This window comes from Drosophila hydei, unplaced genomic scaffold, assembly GCF_003285905.1.
Source record: "Drosophila hydei strain 15085-1641.00,03,60 unplaced genomic scaffold, DhydRS2 tig00008116-arrow-pilon, whole genome shotgun sequence".
Lineage (NCBI taxonomy): Eukaryota > Metazoa > Arthropoda > Insecta > Diptera > Drosophilidae > Drosophila > Drosophila hydei.
The window spans coordinates 1,680,139-1,708,137 of record NW_022045829.1 but is presented as its reverse complement, the minus strand read 5'-3'; the positions used below and the strand labels follow the sequence as shown (position 1 = coordinate 1,708,137).

Sequence of the window (27,999 nt, the reverse complement as noted above, 5' to 3'; positions counted from 1 at the left end):
ATGTATCTGTTACATTTATATATATATATATTCTCCTGCACATTTGTTATCTGCCGCCAAAATGTTTATAAAATTTTACAATATTTGGCTTTTATTGCTTTGCTGCGCTTTTAGCCGCGACAACATTTTGGCAGTTGAACCAGCCAAAAGCAGAAGCTCAACTGAAAACCCCAACAACCAGCAGCCGCAGCTGTCAAATGCGGCCAACTGGCGCAGTTGTATTTGTTGCTCTTCTGCATGCCCTACAATGGGGCATATCGAATGCCTAATGCAATTCGTAACAGCTTGGAATTCTATGAACTTATTTCAGATATATTTCAATTTTAAATGTGATTAAGAATATCATTTTTTAAAGCATATATCTTTTTTATTTGTCATATGATTAGAGCATTAGATATTCGCTAACTCGTTTCATTTTTTTGCTTTATTGTTGTTGCTTTATTATCGCACATCAGCTTTCATATCAAGAATATGGATACACAGTATTTTGCACACCCATATGTGTACCAATACATATATATATATATATATATATATTTATTCGTGTACAAATATGTCCGCTTTGAAAATATTTCACATGGTATGAAAGCAAAGGCCATAAAAAATGTAAAAAAGCCCAACTCTGCTCCCACCTACTAACTGGTGTTTCACGGCAACGTTTTTGGCATTGACTTTATGTGTGTAAATATGAAAAAATGTCATTTTATTGCCACAGTGCGTCGAAATTTTGTGAGAATTTATTGCGAATACGCCGCGTTGTACAATAAATATGCGTTTAAATGCGAAACCATATATGTATGTATGTGTGTTAGTGTATTTGCTTAGAACTGTTGGCACAGTGGTGTAGACACAGCTGCCATTGAGCTAAAAACGCCAGAATGTAAACTGTGTGCAACATCTGCTAAATAATGTATAAACATTGATCATATCGAGCCTACAAAATGATTAAAATAAATTATTATTAACCATAAAACTGGCTGCAACAGCTCAACAAGGCGGCTGCTTGGCGAAATCTACTCTTCCAGTAAATGAAGATTGCAATTTGAAAGCCAGAGAAAGAAAAGAAAAGAAAAATAAAAAGAATTATATAATGTAAGAAGCGAAAAAGCTAACTACCATATCTTTTCTTGCAGTGTAGTTGACGTTATCAGCGCTTCAAATTTATTTGATAACTTCAAATTAGTTCCGCCAGATGGCGACATCGTAAAAGCGCTCGTATCGTTCTCGAAACAGGTGAGTGGAAGTTGAAAGTAGTTGGCAGCTGGTTTACAGTTAGTTGGGCCTTGGCACGAGAACTAAGAGATAGCTCTCTGATTGATATTGAAGAATGATGTTCAAGCGGGGCAAAATTAAGTTACCTTACACCTTATCAGACAACAAAAAAAAACAAAAGAAAAAGAAAAAACAAAATGAGATACAAAAAGTTGCAATTAGATTAATGGACATCCATGCCACGCAGTTGCAGTTGACTCAATGTGCTCGGCCGTTCGGGCATGAAACCATTCTGTAACGAAGACTCACAGCTGCAAAACGTATTGGCCATGGCCATAAAGAAGCGCCAGGTGAAGCGCCTGATGCGCAAGTTCATCTTTCTCATAATGATCATCGCGTTCATCTCGCTGCTGACCACAGTGATTGTGGAGAAGCGTCTGGGCAAAGCGAAGCCATCGGACGAGGTGGACGAAAGTAATTTGGATCCAAACGGAGATCCGATAACGCCGCAATTTCGTGCTGCCCATGTGGAGCCGATGCGTCGACAGGCCCGCCCACCGTTTCAGGATCGGAATTCTGTGCGTGATCCTGAGCCGGACCAGCAAGTGGAGCACCCCCAGCCAGAGGTACTGAAAATGTTTACGCTGCCAACGCCGCTGGGCGAGCGTAGGGACTGGCACGATTACAAGGCAATGGAAGCGGACAAAGCACGCATCGGCATGGGCGAACACGGACAGCCAGCCACCATTGATCCCTCGGAAAGAGACCTGGAACAGCAGGAATACCGCAGGAATGGCTTCAATGGCTACCTCTCCGACAGAATCTCGGTGAATCGCTCAGTGCCAGATGTGCGAAAAGAGGCGTAAGCGTAGCTCATATTAATTGCCGCATCAGTTGCTCACAATTTGTGCTCTCTTTGACAGTTGCAAGTCGCGCAAATATCTGGCCAAGCTGCCCAATGTCAGTGTCATCTTCATTTTCTACAACGAACACTTTCAGACGCTTCTGCGCTCCGTTTACAGCATCGTCAATCGCACGCCTCCCGAGCTGCTTAAGCAAATTGTGCTCGTGGACGATGGCAGTGAGTGGGAGACGCTTAAGCAACAATTGGATGACTATGTCGCTCTACAGTGGCCCGATTTAGTTGACGTGGTGCACAATCCCGAGCGACGTGGCCTGATTGGAGCACGTCTAGCGGGCGCTAAGGTTGCCACCGGCGAGGTTATGGTCTTCTTTGACTCGCACATTGAAGTCAATTATAATTGGGTAAGTTCAGCCAATCAAAGAGAGTTGACTATGAAGGAGTAAGCAAGAGATCTGGGAATGTCGAAGAATAAACTGAAAGGCTTTAAGCTACTTTGTATATTCAAGAAAAAAACTTTGGGCACAGCTAAGCTGGAATAGAACTATGTTTGAGATAGGAACAGACATAAAAATTTGAAACCTTTCAGCTTTTGCATTAATCTTAAAGCCCTCTTAGAACATCATAAAAAATAAGAGAAGCTGTTATACAGATTAAGCTTTTAAAGAAGCTTTAAAGCTTTAAAGCTTCAAGTCATTGCAATGCCCGCAAGTGACCAGTATAACAACGGATCTTACATTCAATTAAGCAAAATTAATCCAAGGATTAAACATACTGTGTACATGAAAGAAAAGCACATTGAGAACAGCAGTCGAGATGAAATATAATTAGGTTTGAGTAAGGAATAGAGTGAAAAGCTTTATGCGTTCGTATTAATCTTAAAACCATCTTAAAACAGCAAAAATATCTGAATGCGTTCAAGCTTTAAAAGAAGCTTTAAAGCTCTAAAGTTTCAATTAATTCCAATATCTGCAAATTTTGAGTATTAGAACGAATTTAACTTTCAATTTGCATTAAGCAAGATTAATCCAAAGATCAAGCAACAATCATTTAATATCAAATGTCAATTCCAATTGCAGCTGCCGCCGCTTTTAGAGCCGATTGTCATCAACAATAAGATATCAACGTGTCCCATTGTGGACATTATTGATCACAATAATTTTGCCTATAATGGCGGCTATCAGGAGGGTTCACGCGGCGGCTTCGATTGGCGTTTCTTCTACAAGCAGCTGCCCGTGCTGCCCGAGGATAGTGTGGACAAGTCCCTGCCGTACCGCAGTCCTGTCATGATGGGTGGTCTCTTTGCCATCAGTTCAAAGTTCTTTTGGGATCTGGGTGGCTACGACGATCAGCTGGATATTTGGGGTGGCGAACAGTACGAGCTGAGCTTTAAGATCTGGATGTGCGGCGGCATGCTGCTCGATGTGCCCTGCTCGCGTGTTGCGCACATCTTTCGGGGTCAAATGGACCCGCGACCCAATCCGCGCAATTACAACTTTGTGGCTAGGGTAAGCTGGAATTAGGGCGAATCGCATGCAAAATATCGCTGATCAAACCTATTTTACAGAATCACAAGCGAGTGGCTGAGGTCTGGATGGATGAGTACAAGCAGTTCGTCTATCAGCGAGATCCGGCGACCTACGACAATCTCGATGCGGGCGACCTAACGCGACAGCGTGCTGTCCGTGAGCGTTTGCAGTGCAAGTCTTTCGACTGGTACATGAAGGAGGTGGCACCCGACTTCCTTGTCAAATTCCCGCCAGTGGATCCGCCTGCCTATGCCTCGGGCGCCGTGGAGAGTGTGGCCTTCAAGAACTACTGTCTGGACTGCATGAATCTGGGCTCCAATCATCCCGTTGGCATGTTCGCCTGCGCCCAGAATCGCACCCATCCACAGGAGAACCAGAACTGGGCGCTGACAGCTCATCGCGAGCTGCGACGTTTGAACGAGGCCTGTTTGGATGTGCAGGACTCGCATCCGAATGCCACAGTCTGGATGTGGGACTGCCACAATCAAGGTGGCAATCAGTTCTGGTATTACGATCGCACGCACCAGTGGCTTGTCCATGGCCTTCACGGCTCGAACTGCCTCGAGGCATTCCTCGAAAATGGCGTGGCAAAGGTCGTGACCAACAAATGCAGCGAGTCGAATGAGCGGCAACGCTGGAGCTTTGGCCAGGTCAACAATGATCTGTTGGATCATTTCTTTGATGGCTTGCAAAAATAATTCGAAATTAAACATTTTATATTTCTGTAGATTTTAGCTGGGCATTTCTTATGTTAATTTAAACTATTTAAAATAGCAACTAAATAAAGTTAAATTCCTGATGTTTCCAATTGCTCCACTAAAATGTTTCCTAACTGAATTTTATGTAAATTCCTAATCAAAGCAAAAGATTAATTTGAAGCAGTAGAAAAGCAAAGCAACTACCGCCGAGTGAGAAGTTGTTCAACTCTTTCTTATGAAGCTCGAAAACAAGTTTCCATTTTACGCAAATGGACAGAAATTAGAAATCATGAATCGCCTTCAATGATCGATGAAAGCTCATTAGCCAATGGCATTTAACTCGTTGCGTTGAAGTCTCGAAATGAACTTTGCCTTCCAAATTCAACTCTTTTTGTGTTTTTGGTTTTTGGCCAGGCGCTGAGCGTGCAGCCAGCCATTAGACTGCAATTTTTGTCTACCTCTGCCGCAACTCTGGCTGTAAAATGCCAATGCATCAAAGGCAAAGATGCATCACGTTGACTGCATTACTAAACGACTTTAAGAGCTGACTGCCCCCGACTGCTGCCCAACCAACTCTTGGCCAAGGCACTTTGAAAAATGTTACTCAGGTACCAGTGCCAGAGTTGGATTCTCGTTTTTTGGTTGCATTTTTGTGTCGCCTTTGCTTGGCCTTCACTTAACTACAGCAGCACCGACAGCTACACAGCCAGCGCCAGCACCAGAGCCGGAGAACGAGCTCGACAGCTCGTGCATGTTAAAAGCTATTTAAATATGCTCTCTTTGAATGCCTTGATTGGCTCCATGCCAACCCAAACCATTTCCCAGCCAGTCTTTGCTCCTTTTGCCCTAGCTCTGCCGTTGGCTTTGGCTTTGGCTTTGGCTGCCATGAAAAAGAAAGGACAAAAAGCACAACCCACACAGCTAGTCAGCTCAGACTCAGAATCAGACTCAGCATGTGCTTTCTGCTTAGTCTTTTCGCCTGAATTAACCCCATAATTGTTAAAGTGCGTCAAGAAGCGACAAACTTAACCGCAACAGATTTTTGAGCATTATTTATTAGAGCTATAAATAACTTGTTTGGGGCAAACGAAAATTGCAGCTATCTTTTGATGCTAGTATAAAAAATACTAAAATCACAGCTCTAAGAATCAAATTAAATAACTGTACTTTGTAATGTAGCTAATGAAAACCAATTTTTAATTACTGTGAGTTTAATTAACGAACTCAATTAAAATGAAAATGAAAACTGCGCCGAGCTCAACTGCATAAATATTTAATGTTCTTTTGCTAAAAGTGAAACTTTGCTAAGCTACTTCCTTCTGGGGTAAAGCTAACCTAAATTCTACACACACACACATGCACCCACTGACACACACACTAACACACTCGCACAGCTGTCTCAATGCACTTTCGCTACTCTCGCTTATCGCCCGATATTCTCTAGCGTGCCACGCCCCTTTGCAACAGCCTCCGCCCAGACGCATTGTTGATGCAATTTGAAATGCAAAACTTTAATGGAATTTGCTGCCGCTGCCGCTGCTGCCGCGACAATAGTTTTGCGCAACTTTTCAGCACAGACAACTTTTATTCACGCAAAGCACACATTCTAATGCAGCGCTCTCTGGCGACTTTCAGCTGTACTACGATCCGATTAAAAAAACAACATCGAAGCATTTTAATTGATATTTAAGTATGGCCATTGCCATGGCCATTGCTGTTGTGGCTTCGCTTATGTAATTGCCGCAGCGTCTTGTGCCCTGCAATTAGCATAAATACACACACACACACAGAGAGAGAGAGAGAGAGAGAGAGTGAGATGCATATGTATATAATTTACCATGACGCAAGCCAATACCACGGCCCCTCTCTACAATTACTTGCACCTCTCTCTCTCCCTCTCTCTCTGTCGCAGTGTTCCCTTATGGAATTCGTTGACTTCATATCAAAATATTTTTCGTTGACAATTACACGTCATCAGACGCTCACATGAAAGAAGCCCGCAGTCTTTATGCATCTCCATCTCCCTCTCTCTCTCTCTCGCTTTGTAATACTTTGCGATTAATCGTCGGGCTCATTAGTGGTGAAAATATTTATGAAGACCGCTGGGAAAACGCAACGTTGTACACTCATTAAATATACATTGAAATCATTCTTTCATGTCTATGTGTATATTGCTCTGCATATGTGTCTACATATCTGCGTGTGTCTTTAAGTGTATATATTTGTGGTTTGTGTGGTTTTTAATGGATTTGTCCTTAAATGTGTAGCAGCAATACAGAAAAATGCATGTCATGTGGACAACTTGTAAAGTAATCATAAGATTAATCCAAAAAGCTGCAGCTGCTGTCAGAGTTGTTAAATAATGAAATAATAAAATAATATCAATGCAATGCCAATGTTTTTATAGCTCAACAATTATAAGACAGTCTAATACCCTGTAACTATGCAGCCTTTTCTTAATCAAATATTCAGATTTGCTTTATGAAACATTAAGACTTTAGACTTGCTTCGCTAGCATCCATTATATTTTCTCACACTTTCCTAATGCTGTTTATAGTATTTAAATATTAATTTCATAACACTAGAATACCCTGTAATTATATATTTTAATTTAATTTATATATTTGTCATCTAAAGTATTTTTAAGAATTAATATAAATTTTTTACATATATTTTTAGCTTGTCTATATACCCCATCAGTAGTGTCTCATGGGTAAACGAACTACATATGCTGATTATGTCATATATATATATATAACCGCATAGCATTTACTTTATAATGCATTGAGGCTGATAAGCTTCAAAAAATCATTTACAGATTGCCAACAATTTTCGTGTTAATTCAGTTTCATTGCAAGCACTCAATGATGCATTACGGAATATTATTTCTGCTCACTTTGGCTACATTGGTAAGCTGTAAATATAATGCCATACGAAATAAGCAGAATTAATAATTTCTCTTTCAGAGCCTGGCCAGTGCTCTGACCTTTAAAGATTATTCACTGTTAGCTGATATAAAACAATCGGCGGAGCAAACGAAAGTTACATTAATGCAAATCTCGTTGCGAAACATCATAGAATTGACTGATTCTATTATTAATACAAAGGCTATCAATTTGCAGGTAATGCCGGAGCTGCATGCCATTAGACAACGTGCAGTAACAAAACTTCAGAATGAGCGCTCATTGAACGAGTCAGATATCGAAACGGTTTTAGAAGACTTGAGAAAAATCATCGGCACTGACGAGCTCGATGATGAAGCTGTAAACGCGCGCTTGTCTCAGTACACAAATGGCTCATATATCACCACATTTGAGAAGACTTTGCAACAGGTGAACAGGGAAATACAGATATTTGTGTATAGAACAAATCCAAAGATACGACAACTAAGCGCAGCTGCGCAACAAAGCGAACAGCGAGTGATCTCAGCGTTCAACAACGTGGCCTACGCTGGCCTGGTACGAATTGAAAAATCATTTTCCGACTTCTTAGAACTTATCGAGCAAAATTGAGTTTATGACATGAGAGAGCGTTTTCTTTTCAAATTCGAATACATAGTTAACTAAATTCATATAAATGTTTGTACTAAGCGAAAAATATGCAAATATACAATAGGTGTATATGTATATATATATATATGAATGTGTGTATATGTATATATTTATATATATATATACATTCACATATACTCCATGCACTTGCTTTTATATTTTTTACAGTCAAGTCTAAAGTGTTATCAACTAATTCAGTGTCATTAATCAGTGTCTAACATATGAATAAAATATATATAATATAAATGCATGTATATATAAAATATATAATCTATATATAATACTTTTCAAGCTGCCCGTGTAATTCCCTACTTATATCATTATTTTTCCCTCAATTTAATGAGGCACTTTTTACGCATGAGACATGTGTTTGACTTTTTGAGCTGCTTTTGTGGTTGCATTATAAAAATCACTGAACGGAGAGTTAAAAAACAGAAAAATGTGGAGAGCAAGAGCAAGAGAGAGAGAGAGACAGAGAGAGAGAGAAAGAGGAAGTCTGTGTGTTGCGTGTGCTGTGGTTGTCGCTGTCACAGTGACTGCAATTGACCCAGCTTTAAAGCCAGCCTCAAAATATATATATATAATATTATTATTATGAACTCGTATATATATAAATATATATATATTATATATATATATAATCAATAATGTAAGCACACAGAGAGTGGTTGCTAGCTTCGCAGAACTTCACTCAGCTATTTGCAGTAGCTCATGAGGCAGGCTGCTCGATCATTCTATTTGCACTAATTTGGCATTTCTCCCCAACTCAATCAGTCAAATGGCTCAAAGCCTGTCTAAACAAGTGACCAATCGATGGCTAAGCAATATTTATCAGAATTCTATTAATGCTTTCCAATGGTTTAAGCTTTTTAATGCCTTTTTAAACAGCATAAATTATGCAACTACTCAGTCCAATAAAATTTCAAAGAAGTAACAAAATTTGCTATGCAACTAATTGAAATATGCCTTAAAGAATATTTAATTTAACAGAGTTAGCAACATGCCATCAGCGAATCATAGAATAATTCCAGTTTCACTTCTTTTCACTTTTCATATGCAATTAAAGCTGCAAGGAAATTAAAGCAGAGCCAGGGCCAGCCAAGCCACAAAACGAACATTGAACATTCATAACAAATGCATGTTTGTTGCATTTTAAATTTGATCAGAATTTCAATTTGGCAAAACAAGATCCGTAACTGCAATTGGCTGGGATTGAACATTTTGCAAATGCCACCGAAATGAAATTTGTCTGAAATATGAAAAACACAAAAACTGAATTAAAATCAAATTTCAATGTGGCATCGCAACCACAAAAAGGAGAAGAAGTGGCAGCGGCAGCAAAAACAATACTCGGACACAACTACGAATGTGGAGAAAGCAATTCAGTTATAAAATGCCCAAAAGAATAATCAAATTCGATTAAAATGTCAAAGAGCATAGCCGAGTGCAATAGGGTATTAAATAAAGTGACTAGAAACAAAACATCAAGACTATAAAATGATCTGCAAGTGGCTCTGTCTGTTGCCGAGATTAGCTCTTTGATTTGACAATTAAATTCTTAAAGCAGAAACATGGAGAGAACTAGAATATGAATGAGATATAGAAAAAGTCATTTGTTATATATAAAACTTATTCAGCAATTACAGAAAATTTAATCTTACAATTTAGTTGATATTTGACCGAAGCACAATGAAAATGTAAGCTCAATTTGCATATACAGGAGTCGAGCCACAACGAGCAGAGGCCAAAAGTCAAGGAGCTCAACAATAATTTTTATTTGCAGCAACTTGCAGCAGCAGCATCGAGAGGAGATAACAATCAATAAGCAGAAAACAAGAAACTGACAAAGCACAGGAATAAACTTGAGTCTAGCTTACATACAATGAGGTTAAAATGCAACAGCAACAGCAAAGGATAAAAGGACATTGGATAGTAGCTTGAGCCAAGTAAACGAGGCACCCCAAGCAGACACAGCAGACGAATAAGCCCACTTTTATAATAAAGTAACAAAAATGCGAAATCTGTGCACTGCCATATCCCGGTGCCAGCAACCTCTGAACTGACCCAATGAACCTTGTCCTGCTAAGGCTATAGCAAAGTTGGTTTTATTCTTGCTGCTGCTGCTTCAATTTTATGCAAAATAGTCTGAAAGTTCAAAGGTGTTGACCAAGCTTCCTGCAAAATGTGTTGCGAATATTAAATTTGTTTTAAGTGACAGCATTTAAAAACCTGACCAGCCACAATTACCTGCCGAACAACTGCTAAAACATAAATAAGGTATGTTATACAAGCAAATATAATTTGCTGTACATATATAAGGTAAAGGAACTGGATTCAATTGCTGAAAATTTTATAACAACTTCAAAAGCAGCTTGCTCCAACTCACTTTAGATTAACCATCTAAATTCCCAAAATAAAAGCTTTCATATATTTTTCTGTAGATAAACACTGTGAGCAATGAAATGCAAATCATTGCCAAGCATTTTGCTATAGTAAGACCTATTTGAATAGACTTCAACTTGATCTGCCAGAAGAGTATTTGACCTGACATTGACTCGATAAGCCGTAAAACTCAGCCAGAAAATAATGGCATTTTTTTTTGATGCAGCGCGTGTTAAAGCCACGTTTAAGTCTTTGTCCATAAATCTGGCCACAAAACGGCTTCATTAAATGTGTGTGCGAGTGGGTGTGCAACTGTGTTGTAAACTCTAGCTGTTCTTAGCTACTGTACAGCCTCCCATGCCAGCAACTTTTGTGCGACCTAAAAATGCAAAAATCAATACAAGGCAAACACTCGAAAAATAAAAAGCACAGAAGAGAAATGAAAAGGTAAAACGTGCAACAGCAGAAACAATTGTAGATAGAGCATCGAAAAACACATAACTATTTTGCATAAAATAAAAGTTTTTTGGGTATTTGCCATGCGTGTGTGTGTGTGTGTGTGTGTGTGTAAGCCACACTATTGAGTCATACAAAGCACGTATGTCCTTCAGGTCCCAATGCGGATCTGTGTGTTGTACTTTTGTCTCTGCATTGTTGCCTGTCGTTTGTTTGTCGTCGTCGTCAGACAAAACAAGGCATAAGTAGAGCTCGGAACAACTACAACTGTGCAACAATAACCAAACAAAAGTGGGCAGGGAATACAACAGCGAACACAATAAAATATCACATACATTGACCCAAATTCATACAATCGAAACTTTAAAGAATCAAATCAAATAGCCCAACATAAGGGACAAGTTTTGTATCTCATATGGGCGGGCGCGAGTGAGGGACAACGGCGAGAATTGGGTGATATTAAAGCTGACAGTCTGCAAACGAGCTGTGAACGTGCAACGTGAAGTCGAGGCAGGCAGCGTCAAGTCACAGTTTTTTTTTTCTCTTTTTTTTTGCCCTCCGCTTTCATTCATTTATTTCTTTTGTGCACTGTCATTTGCTGAATATTCATATTTTTTGATCCCGAAAACTTATGAATTATGAAATATGCATACAATTGTCTCGCTGTCTGCGCGCATCAAAAATATGAGAAGTGCAGCAGATACAGAGAGAGAGAGAGAGAGAGAGAGAGTGAGAGTCGCCATGAGAGTGCAGACTAAAATTCACTTTAGATATATATAGATATATATAGCGTTTGCTCTATGCGCTAAGCGCACATTTTTTCATCTAACCGGCATACCTGGCGTATGCGTAATTGTTTGTTTCACTCTCTCTCTCTACCGTTGTGCAATGATGCGTAGCTGAGAGCTATTGCAAAATTAGGTGACACAATTTCACTTTTCTCTCATCGCTTTTCCCTTTTTGATTGTGTGTTTTTTTGCACATTTAAAATGCATTTTCTTTGATGGCATTTGAAATGAGTTTCTCGTTGCACATGCAAAAGTGTAAAATATTGCGCATAAATTAAAGTCTGCATGAATATCAGATATGTGATAGCAGCCAGCTGCAGCCGCAGATCCTTAATGATATACAATAAGAGCTTGCGGCACATGTATTTTACGCTAAATGCAATCGATTGAATAACTTAGGAAATGCTTTAATGGGGCTGCGACTTGTTACTGAGAAGTTGATAAAACTGAATACTTTAGAGATATTATTAAATTAAATTTAGCTCAAAATAAAGTATTGTCTGTGAATGTGTTTAGATTACAATAAAACCTATTTGGCAATTAACAATTGGAACTCACAATGAGAATTGCTGTGACCCTATCACAGCTTAAGATCGCTTAAGCTTTGACTACATTTGCTTACAAATATATTTCCAACTGGCTGCACACAAAATGCATTCCTTTTCAACCGCTCAACTGCATAACTAACTCGCTTTAGCGCTGCGCCAACTCTTTTATAACAATGAGTTGTTAGGTCTACTGCACTACACTATACTACACGCATATTCTTTCTTGTTTAACTTGCTGGCATAAAAAACCTTTAACGCACTTTAGCCATAATGATATTCATGCTGGGCTATTTCCTGGTCTGCTTTCACAAATTTCTATATACATGTCGTCATTTTTTTCTTCACTCTTGTTTCTTTGTGGTTTGTTGTTGTTGTTGATGTTGCTTTGGCTGCTTCTCTTTCAGCTTCTGGTTGTTGTGTGAAGGAAATAACTTACAATTGACCTCGTTAGCCGCTGTCTCATGTGAATGCCGCTTTATGGACTCTGTCTATGCATCTTACTTATACCACTTCTTACTCTATCTCTATCTGTCTCTATCTCTCTTTAACTCTCGCCTTGTCTTGCTCACTGTGCTTGTGTGTGTGGCGGCTAGTTAAGCCGGCTAGTTGGTCGTATTAGTGCTGTGACCTCTTGACTATATCATTTCCTGCTTTTTCATGAAAGGAAGCTGCCTGCGCCAGCTCAGCTAATGTTGATCCAATTACGCTGAAAAAAGAGCGCAGTCTCAGTGACAAAGAACAATATATACATAGACACATATATGATATACGATATATATATAAATATATATATATATATCTGATATATATATGTCCTTGTTGTCTGCACATAAATTTAGCTGTACGCACAAGCAGCTGATAAATATAAATTATAGTAATTATTTCTTGAAAAAGTCGACGCTGCAGTTTTACTTTTTTCTTCTTTTTCTGTGTTGTTTTTTTTTAAGAATTATTGCACTGGCCACTATTACCGCGCATCCTTGCTAGAGTTCGACTCGCGCTGAGCTAATTAAATTTAAATTACATTTCGTTTGTTGTGCGTGGCAGATTTTAAAAGGATTCCACGCTCAGTTCTGTGGCGCTTGCAAATAAATTAAAAATGATTGTGTCTGCGGCGCTGTAAATATGAAGCATACGCCCCGTTGTGCACGCGCCATGCTCCGCGTGTTCCATTGCCACTCGTTCCAACGCGCTGCAAATCAGCGCGCATGAAATTTCAACAAGCCAAACGTAATGCTCCCCCAGGACAGACAACAAAGCCACAGAAAAAACACACACACACAAACAAACAGCAACAACAACAGCAAAATAATATAACTTGTTATCTCTGCAGTTTTTTTTTCTTCGTTTCGTATAAATAACATTTCATATGCCTCGTTTTCGTTTTCGTTTTCGGTGGTTCCCCAGTGTAAATGTAAACACGCGCTTATCAATATATATATGTATACTTATGTGAGTGAGTGTACACAAAGTATACACCCGTGTGTGTGGGGTCTTTGTTTGTGTGCCTGTCAAATGTCATTGCCAGTTGCTTATGTTGCTTTTGGCTAAGCACGGCACAGCAACAACTGCCACACATCACAATGAAATATAAGCATTTATGTTTGATTATTATTTGAAATACACTAACAGAGTATGGCATCATTCCGTGTGTATAGCTGAGAGCGTGTAAATATATATTTATATATCGAAATTGTTATTTTCAGTATTATTATTATTAGTCTTGCTAGATATGTAGCAATAGCTTTAACTATATGCTTTGGCTGACCATACAATATGCATAGATGATATGAGAAACTTTATATATATAGATATATTATATAAACAGTACTATATACTGGATTCATACATAAGAAAATTAGCAAAAGCTGGCTTTGTTTATAGTCAAAAGATGCTCAAAAGAAAATCATCTCAGCTGCCTTTAAATTTTTGTAACTTCTGCCAGCTTTGCTAAAATGTTTATATATTTTTTATTTTAAAAAAAAATAGTTAAATATATTTTTGTTGTATTTTATAAATTATAGTTCAGCAGCAAATATAACATATTAAATAAACTCTCATATTAATGCATTTTCAGGCAATTTCTGAACTAGTTACAGCAACTCATTCTGAACTTTCGCACCAAATACATATAAAATATTCGTATATATAGTATTCACTATTGGCAGGCTTAATCTTGCTTAACATAAGCCCAAAGTTTATAATAATTCAATATTAAATATAGTGTATGCCACAGCTGTCATAAAAATTGACTAGGCTTTAACCCAACTCAGTGGATTTCCTTAACCCACATGCTGTGCCATTTCGTTTAGCTGTTGCCATAAGCCGCAATGGGCAAATGTCATAACTTCACTGTGCGGCAATAACAATGCTTCCGCAGTAGTTGTTGTTGTTGGCCATATAAAAGTAGGTTGAATATTGCAATATTTTGCTTTAAAAATGCCAACGCACAAGTGTTAAAATCGCTCATCATATCAACGCTCACAGCTGCCAGCGGCCAGGGAGGCAAAGATCAGGCACAGAGGCTGTCGCTATTGAACTTTATGCTATATATGCACCATATATATGTATGTAGTTAAAGTATATATGTGCATGTATTTATATATCTATACATATGCACGTTGGCAACAGCAATTCGCTATGTTATGCTGAGCTAAGCATCCTCTCTCGACTGGCAGCAGCTGCCACCGATTGTTGCGGCCTTTTAAGTCGGCTCAGCCATATAAATTGTGTGTGTGTGTGTGTGTGTGTCTGTGCGTGTGTGCGTAGTCAGTGTGTGGCATTGAAATAGCTTCAGCTGACAACAATTGTGGCAAATGTGGCACATCAGCAATGAAATGGCAACAGCCTTATTATTAGTATGCCAGCCGCAAGCATTAATGCTGCAAAAAAATACCTAATATAGCTAAAATTTATAGAACTTTAGCTGCAAGAAATGAAAACTTTTATTAATAATCAAATAAGCAAAGGCAAAGACAAAGGCCAAGTTAACTGTTTATAATAAAAGCAACAGCAATTATAGCAGGCACTCTTCTTCTTTTATATTTTATATATTTTCATTTCTTTTCATTTGGCGAGAAAATCTAGCTATTTCTTATTCATATTTCTTTTTATTACTATTCAGAGATTTAATGAACAATTCGTCACAGGCACTCAAGACTTTAAGTCCACTGAAGTCAAAGCAGCTGGAATGCCAAGGTAATAGCCCAACACCTGACTGCCAGCTAACGTGGCCAAAACAAAACAAAACACACAGATTTACTAACTGACATACCAAACATGTTTTTAGCGGCTAGCCACAAAACTCAGCCAGCTCATAATCTTAAATCTACGCTTTATGAGTGAGTAAATGAGAGAGACAGAGTGGCAGTAAGAGAGAGCGAGCGAGAGGGAGAACCCAAGAGCTTGAAGTGAAGGCGTATTAGTCTGGAGCTGCTGCTGCTGCTGCCTTTGGCTTGGCCCAAATACACATAATGATATGCAAATGTGCATGAATAAGTGTGTTGAAGTGTGCAACACACCCACACACACACACACACACGCACACACACATTGGTGAAGTTAGAGCAACAACATCAAAGCAAGGACTTTTCCCGCTGCGTCAGCTAGTTAAGAGTTTAGTGGAGTGAGGAATAGTAGTTGTTCGTTGGGGTCGATGCGCGGGGCAACCGAAGGGCAGCTGACCGCGTTAATGAAATGTGCAAATGTACCAATTGACCGAGGCACATTTCGCATACCAAAAACCAAACGACAGAGAAGCGGCAGCCAGGGGCAGGCAGCAGTCGGAGCTGCTTAAACAACTCGACTCTGCCGTTCATTTAGTCATTTGCATATTAAAAGCTTTGTCGCACAAAGGTTAAGTCTAAAGATAAAACACAATATAGCTACACACACACACACATACATTGTATTTTCTCGTGCCAACTGCTTGTTGTTAACATGCGAATCAAGCCTTGGCGCAGGGTCTGCGGATATTCCATTCCAATGTGCGTGTCGATAAAATATTTTACTTTGACGCTATGCAAACACTTTTGTGGCATTTTCTTGGCCCACTGAAATGTTGTTATAAGGACGTGGCATGGAGTTCGCTAATGTTGGGAATTTGCCATTTGGCACATCAAATCACACATAGAATTCATTAAATATGAAAAGTATTTACAAAATAAATAATATATTTCAAACAATAATATGCGCCTAAGCAAACTCATTTGCCTTTAAAAGTCATTCGATTATAGAAACCCAAGGCTTAAATTGGGCATACGAAATGCTCCATAAAACTTTGACAACATTTTACAACTATTTAGCTACACACACACACACGTCTAGCTGCTTAATTAAGCATTATTGTTGTTAGAGCTCGTCTCGCAGCGCAGCGCTCAAAATCCAATTAAACTTAAAAAGGCAAGAAGTCGTTGCCGTTGCCGTTGCCGTTGCCATTTAGCCCGTCTGAAAGGCTGCCCAATTCCTACGTGACATATGCACAATTTAATTTTTTAATTGCCCAAAAAACTTGCCAGCGCAGTCGTAGGTAGTCGTCTACGCCACACACACACACACACACACACGACGGTCGCCCACATTTATAACCTTGAACCCTGACAGTGACTGTGCGCCGACAGCGTCTGAAATTGTGGGTGAGCTAAATGCGACTGTTAGCTGGCTGCACAGCGACAATTCTTTGACTTGTCTTCTAATAATAAGACAAGGACATTTTTGTTGTTGGCCTTATCTTGTCTTGTCTAGGCGCTGCTGCTCTCCTCTCTCTCTCTCTCTCTCTCTCTCTCTCTCTCTCTCTCTCTCTCTCTTTGTCTTTTGCTTTCAACGTTTAAGTTGCGCTTTACACTAATAAGCAAAAGTGTCTAACGTAGCGTAACTAAATGCGAAAGGCAAACATTTCATTAACAAACACGCACAAAAGTGGGCGGGTCTTTGTTGGGGGCTGTTAGACCGAATTCCCCCCGCCACACACACCCGGTTGACAGTTATGTGTGTAATATTTTTCTTCTTTGAGCTGCTCTACCCCAAAATACCGAACGACTGTCTTCCTTGTCTAGCGCTCATGCATGTATGTGTGCGCATACACACACACACACTCACACACAGGGCCTTGTGTGCCATCTCTCTGTGTAGGGTGTGTTTGAAATTTCATAATATCTTTTATTTCATTCTTTGCTTTACTTTATTTTAAGCTCTTTGCTTGATTAGAAGGTGTTGCCATAAATGTCCTCTGTATGTGTGTACATATATATGTGTGTGTGTATGTGTGCTTGCTTCAAATATTATTCCAGCTTTTGTGCTGTTTGCTCATGTGTAATTTACATTTGCCAAGTGCTTTATGGCAACAAAGCGGCAAAAATTTAATAAAACTTTGTTAAATGTTCAGCCAACGATTTGTGCTAGAATAAAGTCGAGTTATCCTTGTTATTCATATGCAGCAAAACTAATTCATAGAGTTTCATTTAAACTATGAACATGAGCTTTGACAACAGTTTTTGGCATGTCTTTTGTAGCAAGCCAAACATTGTAACTTGTAGTTAAACATAAATGAAAATTTGACAAAAAAGACAAGACCTTTATATAGATATATATCTTTATCTTTTTTTGATGTACATAAATTCGTAATATTTTCATTTCCTTGTACATATTCAATATGTTGTAGCGCAGTTCTTATACACTTTATCATTTTTAATATTATTACACGTACTTTCTCGCTGACTGAGTGCACGAAACTTATATAAAATGCAGACTGTAAAATCAGCAGCAGGCACCAGCTGCCAATTTAATGTACAGGCAACTTCTGCCCCTTCTCGGCTCTCAATGGAAACCGCAATGAAAATCGCCGCCAGTTGCGTTTGCACCCGCTGAGTTAAGTTATCCTTACCCAGTCCTTATATAAGCCACATAAAATTCAAAGTGCTGCTATTGCCCCTGTGGCTGCTCCTGTGGCTGTTTCTCAACGGGTGCGTTCAACTTTTACGTATTCGGGCGCTATAAATGTCATATTTTATCTGCTGCGTCATCGTTGCCATCTCGCTCGATGTCTGTCTAAATATAACAGTTTTCTAGCTTCAAAACTTTATTAAAAATTTATATAAACTTAATGTTGCCTTTTGCCTTGGCGCATGCCTTGCAGCGTTAAAGTTTCATCAGTCGCATTGGTTTTTATGGCTGCCCAGCTAAGTAGGCAACACATTCTGTCCATGCTTATGGACTATTTTTAGTAAAGCTTACCCAATTGGGCAGCCAAGGGCATTGGCATTTCTATAATTTAGTATATGTGTAGGTAGCGGTGCGTGTAGGTAGATCAAAGAGTTCACTTTCACCCAGTGACCCCTACGTAATTGAGCGAGTTTTAAAATTATTTTTATATCACTTCTGTTGCTGGGCAACAAGTTTTCGTCTTGTACCCAATTTGCGAGGGAATATCTAATATCTAATGATGTGCCCTTCACTAACTGCTGAAAGGACAAGTCTGAAATTTAAAATTTAATTTCAGCTAAAGTCAGAAAAACTATTTTGAGCTGATTTGGACACATAGAAGGAAGCTCAAGTGTATTGAAGTTGGTATACATTCAATGCTGAGAGCTAGAGGAAAGTGATGATTAAGAGGAGCAAGCTAATATACCCTATAACTGTTGAAAATAGTATGGATATGTCTAAGAGTATTATCTGAATGCCTTGCAGTAAACGTAGATAGAGTACATTTTAAACACCATAGAAGAAAGAGCAAGCCAGTATTAAGTCTTATTAATATAGCCTGGAAATATAAATATATAAAAATACTTTTACTTTCACTACTTTTTTCTAGTCACTTGCCTTGTTGGTAATACAAATGGAGTAAGGCCTAAAAGGTTTAGCATACTTTCATAGGTCAAAGTTGAATGAAAGAAATGCTAGATGGACTCATGTTAAAACACCCTGTAAGTATTCTAAGCAGAGCGGGTATAAATATGATTTAAAACGTAAGCAGCAAAAGACGAAGTGAAATTTGATGTCAGATATTTCTCTAGAAAATGGTTTCTATATTACCAGGTGCTTTGTGTATACCCTGTAAAAGAATATAGAATAATAGTTGGGTATATTATACGATAAGGCTTTTGACTGCCACAGACAGAAGAAGGCATATAGAAAATGGACTATAACAGCAATGGATCGTCGCAATGCCAAAGATATTTATGCATTTAATACAATCATCTTATGATTTATAAATTGTTTACTAAGGCCTCACCTGAGCTCAGATTAAATGACACTCGAATGTTCAGCTTTCAAAAACCCCTTTCAACAAAATCTAATCTCAAATACAATGTAGATAAATATACAGATAATGTACGCCACAGCTACTTAGTTTGCATTTCCTTTAATTATATAAAACCTAATATATAACTAAACTGTTTTTCAACTCAATGTCATGTGCACGCTGAGCTGTGTGGCTTAGTTGAGCAGAAGAGCCTTAAGGCGACATGAGTCGACTCATGACAGAGGCAGAGACAGCGCAGACAGAGACAGAGTTAGAGGCATAGGTAGACGTCAGCAGCAGCAGCAGTAAATGACCAAGGTAAAAGATCTAAGCGGCTAAGCCGCAGCAGCAACTGGCAACACCTGAACCGGGTACAAACTGCTCGAAGCGAACCCATTTAGCTGGGTAATATAGTCTGACGGTGCTCGTAGTTTATTTAAATTAAACCTTTTTTCAAAACCAAACGCTTGTGTAAGTGCATGTGTGTGTGTGTAGCTATGTGTGTGTGTGAGTGTGTATCTTTTTCAATTAAGTTTCTAGGCCAGCCACAGCCAACAATCAACAACAACAACAACAGCAAAAAACAACAGCCACAAAGTAGACAAGCAGCTGCTCTTGATAATGATAATGATGATGATGATGTTGGCGACAGCGTCCAAGCCGTAGAAGAACAAGCAGCAGCAGCAGCAGCAGCAAAAGACGAAGGAGAAGTCTAACAAATTGCAAAATCCACAGCAAGCCACACCTTAAGCAAACAGTTTCGACTGCATTTTGCCCCACCTCAAACTTGACAGCGCACACTGTGCGTATACTTAACGCTAAACCCTAAACCACTAAAACCAACTAAAAAGAAAACGAGCAACGTCGCACACTTTAGAGGGTTCCACCATGCCAACCGTAGCATTTTATTTAAACTGCAGTTAATTTTCACTAAAACATTTTAATTGTATTTTTGTAATCTGTCTTCCACTAGTTTTACATGCGGCGAAAGCAAACAGCCACCAGACGCTAGACACCCCGAGTCGCCAGCCGTCGCTAAACAATGCACCGTGGTACGAAAATCAACAAATAAATTCAAGTTTAAATTGCGGCTATTTACATGGAATTCACGAGATATTTGCTTGGCAATTGGGCGAGCAATTCATAGTCTGGAAATGTGGCTTCAGCTTAGAAAATAAGATAGACAAAATTACGTAACAAAACTGAGTGTGCCTAAAGCTTGGCTGAGCACTTTTGATGGAGATTATATTGAGACATATGAGAAATACTATATATATATATACTATATACTATATATATAGCCTCCTCATCACATAGTTTCATATCACATTTTCATATTCATCTCTTTCTCACTAAATTTTGTCCAACTCTGTATCAACTTGTTTTCGTCGCTGTCAACCACAGTTCGTGAGGCATTTGGCAACGCCTTAGCCTTCGTTTTTTTCGTGGAGCTGGGGCTTGGCTTGTGGCTGGCAATGGCAGTTTTACAGCTGCGGCCAAAATGGCAAAGCCACTGCCATTTTTAATGCAATAAAAGTCAACTTAAAATATGCAAATTACGCTAGTTTCAAATTTGTGCAGACTGCCGCGACTTGCGACGGCCCCCACACGCCCACCTTGCCTGCTTCTAGTTCTGAGAGGCAGCTCCTTTTTGGAGTTGTCCAGCACTGCCGAGTGGGTCATGGTGTGAAATGTCATTAACATTTCTCTGGGCCATGGACTTTTAATTGTCTGGCTGAGTCTGTTGGGGTCTCTGCCGATTTGACCTGGCCACAGCAGCAACGCCTTTGAAGTTGCGCAAAGACATTAATGTATATTAGTGTCGCAATAAATTAAAAGCATTTTGCTGTTCATATTTGCCAGCAGCCCACGGGCAGCAGGCAGCAGGCAGCCGGCAGCAACCAGTGCTGAGAAACGCACTTAAATCTAATTGCAGCTCAGTCTGGAAAATGGCCATTTAAATAGCCCCAGACTTTAGTTTGCGTAATCAAATACGTACGAGGCTCTAATGTAATACATATACAAATCACCTGGCACCTCACACCGTTAAATCCCCTAATGAGCCATATCACATTACGTGCAACTACAAATTCTAAAAGCAGGGCCTTTGTATTGTTTGTCTACCAAAAAAAAAAAAAAACACATAAAACACGTGGCCCTCACACAAAGACCTCGGCCAAGGCATTGGGGCGTGGCGTGCGCCAGCTATAACAAAAGCCTCAATTCGAACAAGTAAGAAGGAGAACTTTGGGGGAGGTGTCAGCTCTCAGCACTCAACTCTCAGGTCTCGAGGGTCGCGCATTTTCCATCACTAAGCCGCTTAGCGCAAGGTGTCAAGTTTAAAAATCAATTACTTCAAAGTATTACAATAAGAAATCGAGCCGCCAAGCGAACAAAAACTTGGGCGCGTCTCACGACAAAAGGCTGAAAATGTTTGTTTGTAAACATGAAATGCGATTCACAGGCAATCGATAAGAAAGTGCCGCAATAGATAAATATAAAACCCCCCAAACTTAATCCTCCTGTGTCTCAACACACAATAGCTAGACACTTTTCAAGCTCTTCTCGGCGATTCTCATAGTCTTGCAATTACGTTCAATTGTATTAAACAAAGGAAAAACATTTCTTTATGAGCGTAATTCGATTAAGCAGCTTATGAAATTGCATGCAATTGTCGCAAATTGATTGACAAAACACCAATAAGAGGAATAAGAAGATTCAAATCGAACGTAATCGACTACAAAATGCTCGTTCAGGTTTATTAAACAATGGACAGCCACGAGTATATATAGAAAACTTCAAGTATGCAGCTATAATAGTGACAAAATGCTTTGCATTCGTGCAGAGCAATATTTCACTTGAGGAACGAGTAGCAAAAAGCAGGCAAGATTGAATGTTGATTTCATATTTCGTACAATCTACCGTGTGTGATGGATCTGTTGGCTAACTCATCAAATGTCAACTGACTGCTTGTGCCGCTGGCAGCACGTTTGCCCAGCGACACGTTCAACATATGCCACAAATGTTTATGCCTTGGGCAATTCATAGCCTACTTTCGGGGCACTTGCTTCGCTTAGAATAGAGCCAAAGGCGGCGCGTGTTTTGTACAAGTTCTCAACTTAAATTGCGCAGCGAACGCGTTTTGATGGCACGCACATACAGCGCCAACAACACGACTCACTCCAAATTTATATTTGGGCAGCTGCTCGGAAGCATGCAAACTGCGTTGCGTAGCCTTTGATTGATGAAGTTTTTGAGCAGGAGAAGCAGCAGTGGAAAGTGGCCCGAAATTGTGGGTCTGGGTCTGAGTGTTAAACACTAATGGCAGCTTAAATTAGATTAGAGAGCTACCACCCTGTTCCGCCACGCCCCCCCCCCCCCCCCCCCCCCTATTCCTCTCTCGCTGTTAGTGTGAAGCGTGACCAGCGCATTTGCCATTTCCGCTTCCGCTCGAATTTGAATTTTATAGCATTATTTTCATTTTTGCGGATGGCCATTTATTTAAACTATTTGGCGAAAAAGAGAGGAGAGGAAGGGGAAAGCCAAGAGGAAGGGCAAGGGGAAGCTGAAGGCGAAATGAAAATATTTCTGTATCAAATATCAACTCATAAAAATCGCACAAAAACACATAAATATGATTTATTGTTATAGTTGCCACGCATACAAACACACACACACACACACATTCGCATATTTCAATGCCCATTACGTATACGCAATGTGGCCTGTTCCTTAGCGCTGAGTGTTAAATTTAACGTAAAAATTACGCTTAAAATTAAGCATTAATATTTGATTAGAAGCATTAAAATACACTTTCCCTAGAGCTTATCGACTTGGACAATGACTTGGCGGATATATAATGTAGATTAAATATAATAAATTGTATATAAAATAAATTGAATCTTCAATCACTTAAACACACATGTTTTTAATGTTTAATCGCATTTGTTAGTGTATTTTGACCTCGTTCCTCCTTTTATGTTTTGCCTTAAAAATCTAACAAAACTTTTGTTTACTTTTCTGCTTTCGTGTCAGCCAGCTAAACACAAATATTTTACTCTCTGTTTTGCTATGTTGTTTATTTTTTTACTCCTTGTTTTGCTTTTGACCACGTTAACTGGCTTTGTGTGTGGGTGTGTGTGTTGGAATTTCATGGTTACAAATAGTTAATGTACAGTTAATTATTACATAATCACTCAGCCGCACGACACGGCTAACGGACAAACACGTTCCTCGAACTGCTTCCAAGTCCATTGACTCGCTGCTTTAATGTATAAATATATATAGTGCTCATTCCGGCTGACATTTGCTCGCGCTGTCAGCCATAAATATTAATTAAAATAAAAGTGTAGTAGGAGAGAAAATTAGAGCACAGGCACGAATAATCAACAAAAGGGTTGACCAGTTGACCCGCAACATTTCCGGCTACTTCAATTGTTATTACGCTTTCATTCGGGCCAAGACGCTGCTGGCCGACGCCAATTACGGCAGAATTGTGAGGCGTGGTCTATTTTTAAATTGCTGCCTATAAATACGCAAATAATTTGTGGTTTGGTCCCAATGCAAAGGCCAAATTACTAAATGTAACATATAATAATCGGTTCAGATATCCAATTCAGTTTCTTTATTAATTTGTATATTTAAAAAAGAAAAACATGTGCAGCAAATTGGATCAGCCCTTAATTGATGGACTTGAGTGGAGCACAATCTATTCCTAATTCATTTATTTCAACTTCATTAATTTTGTGCTGAATATACACAAATATTTGTATTTAGACGAGAACTAATTTCGGACAACGAGCTAACTATCAATTAGAGTAAAATGGTTAAGAAGTTTCAGCATTTACTTTGCTGTGCTTCATAGACGCTGAACCCAATGAATATGTCAAGCAGTTCAGGATATAATGAATTTGTTAAAATGTATGTTGAAGGCAGGGCAGGATGTGGCTGGCCTTATAAATTGTATTTATTCTTGATCTGGGTCAGCAATCAACTTGTCTGCCTTTGCTTTCGTCCCTTAGGAGTGTAACTCTGTTTAGAAAACTTAGACAAAGTTAACTTATTTCATCTAAAGCTTAGCCTATTCATGTTTACTTGAAAAACTGTTAAGCATTTGTAGATATGCTTACAAAAGAAGCCAACAACTGCTTGATCTAGGATTCGCGGTATCTTCCAGTCGGATACTCTTTGCATGCGGCATTTAAATCAATTTCTCTTTAGTCTTATTAATATTATTAATATTAGTCTTTTAGGTATTCGCCAGTTCTAATTTTCACGCTAAATAAATGCAAATATTAAGCCAAAATATCAATGAAATATTTCACAATTTCTCTACCTATTAAATGCTCATTAACATAAAATATTAACTGGAAAAAAAATCTATATAAATATACATTCCCAGCAGCAATATTTCCCACATCCGACTGGTCAATGTCAGAACAGTAAATTGCGCAATAAATTGTTTGGCTGACAAAGTCTTGAGCTTGCAAAGGCGCTAAACAGCCAGCAAAAGGCAAGTTGATTGAAAAGTTGTTGGCCAACTGGTTAAGGTAGTTACCTGGCTAACGTTGTTTAGCTGGAAATTGTGCTCTACTCCCTGTTGGCCCTAAGCTCTGCAGTAGCATCAACAGCAGCGGTTACACTCACACACTCACACACACACACAGGTAACTTTTAGCAAAACACTTTGCACATGTTTTTTTGGTACGTTGCGAGCTATTTGACAAAAGTGCCAGGCCAAAAGCTGGGCTATTTATTATGCTTGGCACTTTGGACCAAACATACATACACACATACACACACACACTCGCCCACACACACACACATGCATGCAAGTGGGCAACTGCGTAAATCATTTCCACTTTATGCGCCCTGTAAGCCAGACAATGTCAACAAACAGCAAAGACAGAAGACGCTCAGCAGCAGCCGAGAGGGTGGCGTGGGCGGCTGCGAGGGCAGTAAGAGACAAGCATTATAACGCATTAAAAAGTAGCTGCAGAGTTACGAACGAGTGCGACGAGGGTTAGGGCCCTGCAGAGTTGTGTTGCCAGCAAACGACAATCTCTTGCCAGCCAAAAACTTTGGCCGTTTAGAAAAGTGTCAAGCATTTTATCACACCAGGCAAAATCCACAACAACAACAACAACGAGAGACAAGCAACGAGTGAGAGAGCGAGCGAGATGAAGCTATAGGGCCATAATAAATCTGCAGCAAGCGAACGAGCAACGTAAAGCATTGCAGCTAAGCATGCGCCTAAAAGTATGCAACGTGCAACAGTAAACAGCGACTAAGTCAAGTGACTGACTGACTCACTGACTAACGGACTGACTGACTAACTGTGTGAGTGAGTGACCAACTGACAGTTGGCCATTTGGTAAGTTTGTCCGCACAGACCGAAAAACTTGTCAACATGTTGAGTGCAGCCGCCTCCGGGCGAAGTCGTCGCACAAACTTTGTGGCAAGCGCAAAAAAAAAATGTGAAAAAATAGGTGAACAGTGCATGCTTGAATGGCTGATGCTCTATAAGCAGCAACCTACGACTGTGCTCAAGAAAAAGTTATTAAGCAATTGGTTAAGAAATTATGAACAAGCTTTTAATGCAGCAACAAAATCTTATTGCTTGCAAAAGATACAAGACAAATTTGATTTAAATATAATATATATATATATACCTGATAAATAGCTTTTCTACAAGCTCTACATGAATTAATATCTTGATCAAAGAGCTCAAAGTATTGTTCAAAATAGAAATGTCCAGCATTTGGTCTAGTTACAGGGTATATAAAGCACCAAACTAACTTAAAACGAAAAGTGAACCATAAGACCTACAGAGCTGTCATCAAAAATGAGCACGTGTTTGTTATTTGCGCGCAGGTTTACCTTTTTTACCGTTTGTACAGTTGCATTCCTGCGGGAGCAAGCTTAGCCATTGTGCCAGCCCGCATCGTGAGTGGATTTCGGGTGTATTCTTTTGGCACATAAAGCAAACAAGAGCAACATCAACAACTTATTTGGGCACTAGCTAATTGCATTTGAGATTAACAAACCAACGAGCAGAGAGAAAGAGAACAACTAACTAAGTTGCCTAAGTTGATGAAACTGGAATACCCTGCAAACATAAAGAAACTTGAGCAAGTATTTGTTCTATAGAAAAGTCGATTCATACATTTCAAACAAATATATAGATATTTATCTATGCCTACCCAGCTTATTGTCTAGGTAAAATATATATGTAATACAAAATTTAGCAAACATTACAAAGAATCTTCTCTAAACTTCAAGAATTTATATCGCTTGCCTGTCCTTGCCGTGCCCTGACAGCTGACGGGTTGAAACTATAAATCTTTAGGAAAATCTCTGGCCATGACAAAAGCCTGACGGAATAGCTAATAAAATAAGTTGACGTCAGTTGGAGGCTGGTGACGAATTTTCATTGAATTTTTAATTACCGCTGAGATGAATTGACAAGCGGTTGGCAGGTGTTTCATGTTGCCCACCTGCGGCTTTAATTAATTAAGAGTGAAGCTACAAATTCTCGCACACCCACAGAGAAACAAGGCACGCCGTCAGCCTGTGTGTGTGCGAAAGGTTCAAAGTTTTCCCTTTTTGTTCTGTCTGGGGATATTTTAAAACGAGCTGAACCGGAAAACATCTGCAAGACATTTAAAAGAGTCTTTCGGTTAGGTGTTATGTAATTTGATAGCGCTATAAATTTGCGGCTAGCTGTGACTTTTATTCCTAGTCTCAATTAACGACTGCAAATACCCTTTACCAAGTGCCAATTAGTCCTGGAGTTGGGCAAAGTTTACCATTTAAGTGAGGTATCTAGGGCAACGGGCATACCCGTTACTGATTCATTTCTAGTTATAGTTGGCGAGTCGAGACAAAAAGCAAATTACGACGCTTATCTGCACAATTTACGTGCTCGGGCACAAAGGACACTCGCTGCCTGGTTGGGTCCTTCTTTTTGTCTGCTGCATTCTGCGCGTCTTTGTGCGCAGAATTTGTGAATTTCACGTCGAGCGGCAAATTTCGCCAACATCAAATGCAGCGCGTGCCTCCGAAATTCAAAAGGATTCATAGCGCAAAAACCCCTCTTTAAAACAAAAGAGCCAAAAATGCGAAAACGCCTTGAAGCCAAGGCGACGAGGATGGCGAACGCAACGCAGTTCGCATTACAAAAGGACGACGCATCGCTGCAGACGCTTAGAAAAGCGCAGCTTGTTGCCCAAAAAATGTTCATACTGAATGAAAGTTTTTCTTCCTTTATTGTGTACACCCTATCTACCTCCCTCTCTGGTATGGTAGGGTATATTCGCTGTGGAGAAACTGTTTCTTTATAAATATATATCTATAATTAAGATCAGAATAAGGACTGCACTCGCCTTTGCTCTCTTTGCACAAACTGTGAGCATAGAATTCCCAAGTGGTTAAAGCACAGCAAGACTAGTAAGGCCAAGACAAACTAGGCGATGATAGAACCTGGAGCTATGGACAACCTGCTCACTTTGTGATCCATTGAAGAAGAAACTTTCTTCTGTGAAACATTTAATTAAATATTTAAAGTTCTTTGATTTGCAGTCTTAGAGTCACTTTGATATATGATATGGTCGATCTTCTCACAGCTTCCAAGTCACTCGTCTCTCAACAGCGCATGGCACAGCTGTGCACACCCGACTGCAGCACGGCTACTTGTTTTCTATTTTTAAGCTCTTTTCTATGCGATGCCAGGCATAG

The 27,999-nt window shown here is 39.4% G+C and overlaps 3 protein-coding genes across 3 annotated transcripts in view; 2 read left to right on the top strand and 1 right to left on the bottom strand.

Annotated features, from left to right (window-relative positions):
• LOC115483304 (nephrin) overlaps nt 1–27,999 on the bottom strand; it is a 78,058-nt gene that overhangs the window by 36,900 nt on the left and 13,159 nt on the right. The window lies entirely within an intron of this gene.
• Nucleotides 1,478–4,364, top strand: LOC111598955 (N-acetylgalactosaminyltransferase 4). The gene is made up of 4 exons (XM_030224667.1): nt 1,478–2,074; nt 2,136–2,478; nt 3,154–3,582; nt 3,642–4,364. The coding sequence occupies exons 1-4, from the start codon at nt 1,494–1,496 to the stop codon at nt 4,299–4,301; spliced, it is 2,013 nt and encodes a 670-aa protein (XP_030080527.1). The 5' UTR covers nt 1,478–1,493; the 3' UTR covers nt 4,302–4,364.
• Nucleotides 7,125–7,898, top strand: LOC111598956. The gene is made up of 2 exons (XM_023314441.2): nt 7,125–7,210; nt 7,268–7,898. Exons 1-2 carry the CDS (start codon nt 7,166–7,168, stop codon nt 7,811–7,813), a joined length of 591 nt encoding a protein of 196 aa, XP_023170209.2. The 5' UTR covers nt 7,125–7,165; the 3' UTR covers nt 7,814–7,898.